General features: G+C 39.2%; 1 protein-coding gene across 1 annotated transcript; it reads right to left on the bottom strand.

The window, feature by feature from the left end:
- Window positions 1–1,226: 1,226 nt before the first annotated feature.
- Window positions 1,227–12,105, bottom strand: LOC121249198 (nudix hydrolase 19, chloroplastic). The gene is made up of 6 exons (XM_041147921.1): window positions 11,411–12,105; window positions 9,627–9,767; window positions 9,417–9,521; window positions 8,988–9,087; window positions 2,356–2,448; window positions 1,227–1,812 (listed from the first exon to the last, which is right to left on the bottom strand). Exons 1-6 carry the CDS (start codon window positions 12,020–12,022, stop codon window positions 1,523–1,525), a joined length of 1,341 nt encoding a protein of 446 aa, XP_041003855.1. The 5' UTR covers window positions 12,023–12,105; the 3' UTR covers window positions 1,227–1,522.

Here is a 12,105-nt window from a genome sequence, read left to right as displayed (position 1 = left end):
GTTGAATTGTTTATTATATTTTGTATAAAAATTTGAAAAAATTGTAATAATGAGATGAGATGGTTTGAGAGTTTTATGATTCCAGAAAATGATCAAGAGTTTGGTCTAGTTTTTGTGTCATCAGGGCTTCTAGTAATATGCTATCAACCTGTGATTAGCTATTGAATAAGATCAAATTTTGATATGAGCAATTAATTAATGTAATAAATGGTGGAATTTGAGTCCTTAATGTAATCAAAATCAAACTTCAATGTAAAGCACTTGGTTATCTTCATGAAGAGCCCACCCCAAAGTAGTACTGAGACCATACCATATTATCACTGTTAAATCAACTTAAAACTGTCTGACTTGGGTTATCTGCATCCTTTGTATGTATGGCGTACACTCATTCCATGCATAGGTTATATTTGGTACAGCTAACAAGACAGCAATGAAGAAAAGGAAGAAGAGAAGAAGAATAAGAACAAGAATAAATCTATGGGTTGCAGCGGAAAAAGGGTGTTTCTTGAGCAGTGAGGAGCTTCATGTATGTGAGTGTGTTGCCAGGGAGCTAAGCAGATCAAAGATGAAGCCACTTGAAGCTTATCATTGTTCACTTTTAAGTTTTGGTTCTTATCTTTTGCATCTTAATTCAACTCGTAACATCCATTCGAAAAAGGTCATGCATTTGATCTTTCTGGTAATAATCATTTAAACATTATGTGGAATTCCTAGCGAGATTGCATTTAACCATTTAAATAGTACTCCAGCATCACAGGGCAGCATCATTAGATTGGCTACAAATATTGTGAATGTTGTCATCAAATATCAAGCTCCAAACCCCAAACAGCCATAATCTGTCAAAAATATTACTCTTACAGAACCTGCATAAAAGTTCTATATCACAACAGTTTCTTTATCCAGATAAGAACATACACAACAATCACCCTGTGACACTGATCATTCACTTTCTCCCCCCTCTTTTATAGCACATTGTTGACTCCTGCAACCAAGCTACGCATGTCCCATGGAAATGCTACTGGGATGTTCAAATAAAGTGGGTGACTACTAGATCAGCCGCACAAATTGAAAAATGGAGAAAAGGCACAAGATCCTTGCACTTTGAGGAAGCTCAGATATAAGAAAAGATATGCGAGACAGATGCTCTAAATCGATATTAGGACTTGTGTGCATCGCTGGCTCTATTCCTATATGGAGCAACCAACCATACAACTGAAACATGTGGATACAAGATAGAATCACAGGTTTTTGAACATGAGTAGGTGTAACAATAAAAAAATTCAACAAGAAATGAGTTATATTTGTATAACAAATAAAGAAAACCGCCCTATCATTCCAGAGGCGGCAGAATCTTTTATGACTAGAACAGGATAGAATATCCACGTCGCCGAGGCTCCGACTACCCTTTACCGTCTTGAGAAACAATGTGGGGGAGGCTAACCTTTGGTCAAAAAAAGAAACTCACTCCATGAGTGGGGGATTCTGGACTTTTATGCTGTCTTAAAACTGAATTGAGCCACTACTACAAATTCGATAGAGAACCACTAGGTTCTTTTGAATGAGCTTCAACGCCATTGATAGCATCTTGGTAGACCCAGGAAGAGATGAGGTGATGGGCAATGGCAAATGGCCCAGGGATAAACATGGGAGTAAGTTCACCACTTTCCACATTGAAGTCCGCAGCCAAGTTCTGTCCTTTCTTAACTCCCTTGCACATCTGTTCTACCCTGACTGCTGCAGTTTCTTGAGCTTTTTTGTATTCGGCAAATGCCAGAGCTTTTTTTACATCTTCTTTACTGTGCCACTGAGCATCTAGACAAATAGATATAGCAAGATTATTTATAGTTTTAACTTCTAACATGTGCCGTGAGGGCAAAAGGGGTACAAAAAAACTTTGCAGATGCCTATTCGAGTATTCGCATCTGTAATCACTGTAAAAATGATTATTTGTCAATTCAATTCAAGTTAAACATTAGTAAACTATGCAGTCAAAATAAATATTAATTCTAGTTTCTCTCCAAGAAGTTCCACAAGCCATGCTTTTGCTGTGAAATGAATATCCGTACAAAATGATACAGATCAATTACACATTAACAAAGCCCCGTCCAAATGGACCAATCCCCCGTATTGTAAAGAACACTGAATCTCAATGTACCTTTATGTGGTAATTCTAGCCTTACCACTAAGCTGACTCATTTTCATGAGGTCAGGTAAAAATTACCCTTCACATATTCTTTTTGATAAGTGCCCTCACATAAACTAGAAATAGGATTTTCATTTTTCTCGAGAAAATGCGAAGGAATTAAAAAAAGAAGAAAAAAGGTCAATTGAAACATTGCTGAATGTTCAAAATACCTTCCAACTCTTCCTTGTCCACGTTTATTTCTAGTGATTTTGCATATGCATGAAAGCCAACCATCAACTGGCATGGAATGCTACTTGGTCCAACTGGAAATAAACAAAATCAAGAGAATAATATCAACAGACAAAAATTGAAAATTAATATGGAAATTGTCTACATTGTTGCATCTATACTACCAGGGAAATAGAGGACATCAAACTCAATGGCCATTACAGAATCGCGCGGGGCTGAAAAATCAACTAATAAATCCAAAAGATACAGATACTGCAAAACAAACCGATGCTATAAAGTGTCTCTTTACACAAACAAATGCTGACAGAACAATTAGGAAGCTTATGGTTCTCCTTTTTTTTTTTTTTTTTTGATCAGTGAGCTTATGGTTCTATTATTGAACATAACATCCGAAGAAGGAAAAAAAATAAAAAAAAACAGAAGAAAGAGTGTTCATGGCCCTGTATTTTGATAATACTTAAATACTTTTTTGTCTGTAGGCTGTAATTAGGTATTTCTCTATTTCTCTCTTGTATACTATCTGTGTATTTGGGCTATGCCTAATTATGAGGATAAATAAATTTTATTAATTATCAAAATACTCAAAAACTTTTAATTGGAAACCCAAGGGAATTGAAAAAAAGGATTAAGATAAACAATCTTTCAGATGGTTTTTTTTAATAGAAGAGCCGGTAGCCACACACATAGCAGCCCCGTCCCAAGTTTATTAATAAAGCCCTCACTTATGGCGGAGGAATACCGTGGTAACATCACTACACTTGGGGGTTTACAAAATATAAATCTATAAACTAACCCAAAAACAAGTGACGAAAACAAGCCAATAAAACATAATAAACTTCTAACAAGCCTAAAAATAAATAAAACAAGTTAAACTGGCTCTTATTCTATCCAAGATCACCTTATTGACCGCCTAAAAGCGAAGCGCATGAAGACTTATTTCCTACGTAAATAAGGCAAACCTCCCTTATCAAGTCTGAGGAAACCTCTAGCCATCCGTGGAAGCTCCAAAGCAGAATAGTAAATAACATTACTCCCTTTAGCACCAGATTTAGCCAAAAAATAGCAAGTGCATTGCATTCCCTAAAGATGTGTCTACTAGTGAAACGAATCTGACTAAGAGAACTCATGATTTCCTCCCAGTAATCTTCAAGGTACCACAAACCACACCTACGACTTCCAATCCAGTCAATAATCAGTTTGGAATCCATCTCAATCTCAATAGCATCAAAACCCATACACCTAGCATGCCTCAAACCATAGAGCAAGCCCATAACCTCAGCATTGTTATTAGAACCACAACCAATAGGCACCGAAAAACCCATACGCAAATCCCCATCATGATCACAAATTATTCCTCCCACTCCTAAAGCACCCGGGTTTCCCAGAGAGAAACCATCAACATTAAGTTTGTACCACCCAAACTTTGGTTTCTCCCACCTCACAAACTTTTCACCCCTCATACAGAGCCTCGGGATAGGAAGATGTAAAGATTGTAGCAACTCCTCATCCCTTTTGCTGAGATTTCTTTGATCTTTAAATTTTAAGGCCACCCATGACAACCAATATTTAATAGAAATCCATACCGTGTCAATAGATTCAAGGGAGCCCTCCATCTGAGCCTTACATCTCCTCCACCATAAATGCCATGTGATAATCATAGGAAGAATACCAAGAATCTGACCGCCAAAAGATGAACGTTTTACCCTGCGGAACCAACATTCCACCCGTTCTTTCCAAGTATGACCAATCAAATTAGGCATGCCTAAGTGACTGCAAGCACGTTTCCAAATTTGTGTCGCAAACTCACCCAAAGCAAGCACATGATCATGATCCTCTTAGGCCCCCCAAACCACAACAATCACACTTTGAAGCCAGAATAATACCAACTCTATGTAATCTATCATCAACAGGACGACAACCATGCATAGCCTTCCACATTAAAATAGACATTTTTTTGGGAATAAAATGGTGCCACACCCAATCCATCCATGGAATCTTAGAAGAATGAGTCGTAAGGCACTCCCAAGCACTTTTAGTAGAAAATTTCTCATCCGCCTTCGGAACCCAAATAAGAACATCATCCCCATTTTTTAACTTACCCAATTTCTCAATCAACATATCTGTTTTTTCCAGACCAACTAATCTTTGAAAAAGATCAATGTTCCAGTCCTCCCCAGATTTACACTCAACCAATGTTAAAATGTTGAAAGACATTTTCTGCTGGAACAGCATTGGCAGCCACTTCTGCTGTTAAGGGCATTTTTACGCTGTTGGTGACGTGGCTTTTTCCAAAAATCTGCTCTGCTAGGGTTTGAGAAAGTCTCCCTCGATGGCAGCCGCTGAGGCTTTTCTGGGTGTCTCGGTGACTGGCCCACGGCAGCGATCATTTGCCGACATGGTTTCCGATTCTCCACAACCGATCCCGGAAGTGGTAGTCCCGTATCGTGCTTCATCGTCTGTGGATGGCGCGGTTTGTGTGCTTTTTTCTAAGGATGAGATAGAACAATCTGCTTTGCCGTTCAAATACTCATTGCTACTGAAGTTCCTACGACAAAGGCCCTCGTTAGACATCATACGTTCGTTTATTCGTTCTCGGTGGGGTCTGAAGGTTCAGCCTATTGTTTCGGCCATGAGTAAACCTAGACATGTATTTATTCAGCTAACTATGGAAGATGATTTCCTTAAAGCCTTTGCCAAGGATGCATGTGATATAGATGGTGCCTTCTACCGTGTATTTCACTGGACAACATATTTTCATGAAGACATAGAACCTGCTAGGGTCCCGGTTTGGATCCATATGCTGGGTCTTCCACCAAATTTCTACCACGATTCCTTTCTTCGCAACATCACTGCTCCCATGGGTAAATTTCTTAAACGTGATAACCCTACTCGATGTGCTACTCGGACAGATGGGGCTAGGGTTTGTATTGAGATGGATATTTCTAAAGAACCGTTGATGGACATGTGGATTGGTACGCCGAGGAACCCGCAAGGTTTCTACCAAGAATTTGTGTATGAAACCCTTCCAGCATATTGTATGAAGTGCAGGATTCAGGGCCATAATCTGAAGACATGCAAGAAGGAGATCCAATGACGTGATCTGGAGGCTAAAACCGTGAAGGATGGAGGGAAGGCTGATAAGATTTGGGTTCGGAAAACTCGTGACTTGGTGGTTGAAGAAATTCTTGAGGAAAACGAGAAAAGTAATGTTGTTTTGAAAGATGGACTTAACATGGGTTCAGAAACTTTAGTTGATGAGGATACTGTTCCTGCTACGTTGCATGTGGACTCGCCCATGCATGTAGATGCTCCAACTACCCCATTAAAGGAAGTGGATGTCACCATGCTGGCTATGTTTCTGGGTAATGTGGCCTAGGAAAACTTAGAGCAGGATGTTGCCGTGGTGAATAATGCTAATGCAGGTGCGGCATGCATGGTGCATGACGATACCAGTCCTAGTTTCGCAAGTGACTTGAGTGAGAATAAAGGAAAGATGGGCTCTAATGTTTGTAGTGCTCTAGGCCAAGAGAGTAATGATCTGATTATGGAAGACACTTTGAGGCTTGTGCTTGAGGAAGTCGGCCTAGCTGATGGCTTGTTGAGGAACGTGACTTTGCAATCACCGACCCATGATCATATTACGGCAACAGAAGAGGTGCAGGTGCAGGTATGTTCGGATAATGAATCTGAAGATGAGTTACAGTCTGTCTAGTGTTAGGGATAATCTGTTTGACTCTTGTTTGATAACTGGTGATGTGAAGAAGAAAAAAGAAATAAAGGTACGGGGATCTACTAGGGTTGTGAGCAAGCCCTCTCGCCTTAACTTATGATGTATTCTTATTTTTATTGGAATCTTCGTGGATTGGGTACGTCGAGTAAACGCTTACGGAAGTTGATCACAAGGTATTGCCCAAAAATTATTGCCTTGGCTGAACCTATGTTAAATGTTGCTAGGTTATAGTGGTGGAGACACCGGTTTCAATTTGATGATTGTGGTTCTAACGTTGAGGTTGGTGGAAAATTATGGCTTATGTGGAAAAATGAAGTGAATTTGGTTGTTGATAGTATGACTGAACAACATATTACAGTGCGTATTATTGAAAACTTGCAACCTGTGTTCTTGACTTTTGTCTATGCAAAGTGCACTTACCAAGAGAGACGCCGTTTATGGAGTCATTTAGAAGCTCTCAGTTGTTCTGCTCCGTGGATAGTTATAGGGGACTTTAATGTAATTCGGCATGATGGTGAAAGATGTGGTGGCCGTCCCCGTTTGGCTGCTGCCATGGATGAGTTTAATACCTCTATTGATAATTGTAATTGTGGCCTCTTTGAGATGAATTATTCTGGAAATTCTTTTTCTTGGTGTAATGGGCACCATGATCTCTCTCGAAGTTGGGCTTGCCTTGATCGTATTATGCTCAATGTTATGGGCATGGATGTCTTCCAGTTTGCAAGCTTTCAATATCTTTTGTTTTTTTTTTTTTTATAAGTAAAGCTTTGCAAGCTTTCAATATCTTCCCCGTACTACTTCAGATCATGCCCCGATGGTCATTAATTTGATGAGAAGTGAAGAAGCTTATGGTTATCTGTCCTTTAAATTTCAAAAAATGTGGACTTCGCATGAAGGTTTTATGGATGTAGTGTCTCGGGTTTGGATGGAGGAGACTATGGTATCGAGTCTCTTTAGATTGGCTTCTAAACTTAAGAAGATGAAAACTGCTCTGAGGGTTTGGAATAAACAGGTATTCGGTTGGACACAGGTTCATATTGCAGACTTGGAAGCTCGCATTCAGGGACTAGAAGCCAATTTGCAAGATGGCTTCTCGATTGATGTAGAAGCCAGTTCATATGGCTTCTCGATTCATATCGCATTCCCAATTGGAGCTATCGGTTTGGATGGAGAGGGAAGAAACTCGATTGGCTCAACAAGCAAAACAGACTTGGTTGCAAAAGGATGAGGGAAACTCTGGCTTCTTCCGTGCTGTGAGTAAAAAAAAGGGGCCCCAAATCAAAACAATGAGGCTTGGGGATGGGACCATACTTACTTCTCCGGAACAAATCCATGCGGGTGCGGTTGATTATTTTTGTAATTTCTTGGAAGCTCGCCCGCATTCTACTCTTCCAGATTTAGGAGAATTGGTTGATCACATTGTCTCAATAGAGGATAATAATGCTTTATGTAAAATCCCATCGTCTCATGAGGTTTATGATGCGCTTTGGTCCATTCCTGTGGACAGTTGCCCGGGGCCAGATGGCTTCAATTCGGGCTTCTTTAGGTGTTGCTGGCACATTGTCAGTAATGATGTTATTGAAGCGGTGGCGGAATTTTTTAGAGGTGGTGAGTTGCCTCGATTTTACACTGCTTCCTACCTTGTGCTTATTTCGAAAGTTGATAATCCGAGGAGCTTTGATAAATTCCGTCCCATTAGCCTTTGCTCGGTCATTTATAAGGTATGCTAAAAAATCCTTGTTAATCGTTTATCACCATTGCTTGCTTGTATTATTTCTCCAGAACAATGTGCTTTCATACCTGGGCGTAATATTTATGAGAATATTAGCCTGACCCAAGAATTGATTCATGGCCTCAATAAATCAATTCGTGGGGGGAATGTAGTTCTTAAAATTGATATAGCAAAGGCGTATGATAGCATTGATTGGGGTTTCCTTCTTCATGTTTTGGACTCCTTTGGTTTTTCTCCTTTAGTAGGTAAGCTTATTAATCAATGCATCTCCACCCCGTGGTACTCTATTGTTATGAATGGCATTCCTAAAGGTTTCTTGAAGGGTGGTCGTGGCTTGCGACAGGGGAATCCTCTCTCTCCTTATTTATTTATTATTGTGGAAGAGATTCTATCACGTTTGATCATGCGCCAGGTTGCAATGGGGAAAATTCAGCCTTTTTCTTAGCCTAGAGCTTCCCCTGTTATGTCTCATTTATTATATGGAGATGATATTGTTATATTCTCTAATGGGGAAAAAGCTTCTTTAAGACCTATCATGCAGATTTTGCAGGATTATGAAATCTGGTCGGGTCAGATTGTTAATAAGGATAAATCTTCGATTATATTCTCCAATACAATTATGTTGGCAAGGCGACGTACGCTCCTGCACCTAACAGGTTTTATTGAAGGTAAATTACCTTTTACATATTTGGGCGTTCCTATTATTTCAGGGCGTTTGTTGACAAGGTATTTTGATGATTTAGTTAATAAAATAAGAAGCAGATTAGAGGGTGGAAAGCTAAATGGTTTACACAGATGATTCCAGCAAAAACTATTTTTAAGTCAGAAGGATTACAATGAGGAAGGTAAGAAAACTATTTTCACAAAACCAAAGGAAATAAAGAAAAGGAGAAATGTAGATGCAGATTCTAAATTTTAGAAATTGGGAACCTTGCAACCAAGGAAATGAAAATTTGCAATAAATTTCAATGTTTTTTTCCTTCTAATGAAAATGCCCACTTAATATGTTAACAAAAACCTGATTTCTGTAGAACTGACAAATGTCAACAGATAAAGCACCATTATCATTAATGATATTAATATTACCATCATTTTTACTATATTGAGTAATCTAACGTATGCTGAAAAAATGTGCTTTGCATAAGTTATACCAGGCCACGGTTGAGAGCTATGATATATGACTTCTCCTACTTCAATACCAGTCTCCTCCCATGTTTCTCTTCTCACTGCCTCTTCCAAGCTTTCTCCTGGCTAAAGAGAATAGAAAGCCTAAAATTAATGTAATTTTTAATAATTTATTAAAAAAATGAAAGACAAGACTACAACAATTTATTAAATTATTGATGAGTTAAAGGAAAGCAAAAATTTGAGATTGAGATGATCTTGGTTATAACTGGGTCACAGAGACATATAGAAGGATCCTACTTCATGCCAAATGACCTAATTTAAACTGTTGGATAATCAATCTAACATTTTATTTACGTTGGGGGTTGGGCCCACATCAATGTAATGATGAGAGGTTTAGAACTTGATAAATAAGGCCTAAAAAGGCAGCACTTAATAGTTGGCCAAGCTCATACCTCTATAAAACCAGCTAAGCAGCTCCACATACGGGGTACAAATCTTGATTGTCTACTTAAGAGTGCACGGTCATTCTCTCTATCAATGACCAACATGATGACAACCTGTAATAAGATTAATCCACACAAATCAACTTGAAACTTAAAGCATCCATTTTATAGAGGTTTTTAGTGACTGCTTTAAGTAGAGGATATTGAGCATAAGCATACTGGATCAACACGAGGGTAAATCCTTGTTTTGCACAACTCATTTGAACATTGCTTCCGCCTCCCAGCTTCCATTGGGACTGTTTTCTCTCCACAATGTCCACAAAATCGTGATACGCTATGCCATTCTAGCAATGCCCTGGCCTAATCAAATCCAATGACCAGAAAAAAATGTGCCAGTCTCAGCAACCTTTAACTATGCTATAATGCAGGAAGAGAACAGATAATATAAGGCAAGAGCAAGAGAAATACAGAAGGAATCTGAGATGTCACAATCTAGAAGCATGAGCAAGCAAGCATATATATATATATATATATATCTGTCCAACCTCTGGATGCATTACTTTTTATGTTAGTTCTACAAATTTGCAGAGACTGGAAGTATAGTTAGAAATCTTTTATAGAAATCTGGCAAGAAGTTATCCAAATCTCTGAATGATGTCTTAAAATATATGCAAATAATAGAAAAACTGAAAAACCATTGTGTATAATTAAAAAAAGAACTAAGAGTAGAACGTTACACATATCTTGTATCGATCTTGCACACAAAAGTACTTGTACAAGTCAGCTATTGGTTTCTTGCATTCTTATCATCAAACTGAGGTCACTCGGGAAAGATTCACCATAAGATCTGAATAAAATAATTATCACACCAAGTTTGATTTCCCATACAGAATTTTTTAGCAAGTACCATACAGACACTTCACAGCTGAATTCACAAAATTTGTAAAAACATTCAATCTGCCACATAGCCAAATTTTGATCTTGTCAATCAGCATCTAAACTAAATTCATTGAAACCAAAATACATGATTAAGAAATGTTTATAGGGCGCCAAACTAAAATTTTATTGGTTCACCTATTAAGCACATAAACACTTTTTGCAAATCATTATTATTGTTAAGATCATCCAATCAAAGTCTAAACCATTCAATATGGTGTTCTACAACACCTCCTCTCATGTTCAGACTTCAAATATTCAAATGGACCTGGCATGTGGAACCAGCCGGGCTCTAATACCATGCTATAGCGTCTAACCCAAAAGCTGACCACGCTAAAGCATCTAACCCAAACCCTTAAACTGCTATCTGGAGAGGCTCAATTAGCACATACCAACAATTATCACCTGATTTTCATTATTCAACAGCATGAAAAAAAAAAATCAGAACCCGAATAAGAAGAAGATTCTTAGATGACAACTACCCTCTTAGGAATTCTAAAACTTATGTGGATGGTACTTTATTTGCTGATCTCCACAGATCTAGAATGGAAGCTATATTATGGGATGAGAAATGTAGGGTAATTATGGCTATGAGCAAAAATTGGAGCATGAGGTGAGGGGTGCGGAAGATATTGAAGCTCTTGCAATGATGAGGGCTTTACAAATGAATTTCACATAGAAATACGAGACGTTGTTAGAAAGTGACTCTTCAGAATGATTGAAGTTAATTCTTCCTCCAAGATTTGTCTTCTTTGGCAGTTTTTCTGAGGAGATTAGAGCTTCCTTCATTCATAAGTTTTCAACAGTCCGAAGGTTACCCAGGTTGGTAGAGAAGGAAATGGGGCAAGTCACAAATTACCTAGACACGCCAAGTATGCGGAAGACATGATTGTCTGTTCGGACTCTTTTCCAGATTTTATCAAACAAAACGTACTTGTTGATTCTATGATATTATTCTTTCTTAAGTTGGATGGAAAATTATTTCTGTCAAAAATGAAAAAACGGGGCACATTTAGCACGAATATCCCAATGAATCACAAGCTCACCAAATAACCACAACCACTTACATGGCCAGCAACAGCCAATTCCCCCATAGCTCGCGCATTGGCCCAATCCGTCGCTACCATTAGCGTCCTCAGCTCAACAAAGCAGAGCTGCTTGCTCCCAAACTCAGGCACGAGACCACCCTCACCAGAAACATCAATTGCCCAATAGACGACATCCTCCTCAGGCCACGAACCCAGGTACACCATCGAGTCACCGCTCAACTCGACCCCGGAATTGGCCAAGTAACCCTTGCAATCTGCCAAACTAATCCAACCCAGATGCCAATTTGGGGACGAGTCACCGGGTCCAGCACCCGAAGCCGCCAAGGGCCTGCCTTTCAGGAAAGGCAGGACCTTGAAAGAAGGGGAAGAGAGCTGGTGGTGGGGATTAGCATCTAAAAGCTGGGTCTTGAGGGTTTCAAGGGCTGTGATTGGTGAAAGTGGGTCTTCGGGTTTTGGGGTCTTGGATCTCAAAGGATTGCCGGCAAAGGCATGGGACTGCAAGTTTATGGCCATGGTAGTGCTGCTGCTGCGTGAAAAAGTTCTTGTGAAGGTCTGAAGACAGAGTTTTCTAGAGAGAGAAAGGAGGGAAGGGGAAGTTGAGGAAGAGAGGAGGGAGAGCATGACTATCATTGTCCATTGAGTTGTGGCTATGTTTTCAAGGAGAGGAAACTGAGGAGCTGAGTTAGGTGATGACTCCAAGTGCTGTAGTAATG

This window comes from Juglans microcarpa x Juglans regia, chromosome 2D (genome assembly GCF_004785595.1).
Source record: "Juglans microcarpa x Juglans regia isolate MS1-56 chromosome 2D, Jm3101_v1.0, whole genome shotgun sequence".
NCBI lineage: Eukaryota > Viridiplantae > Streptophyta > Magnoliopsida > Fagales > Juglandaceae > Juglans > Juglans microcarpa x Juglans regia.
This window is presented reverse-complemented; position numbering and strand designations above follow the sequence as displayed.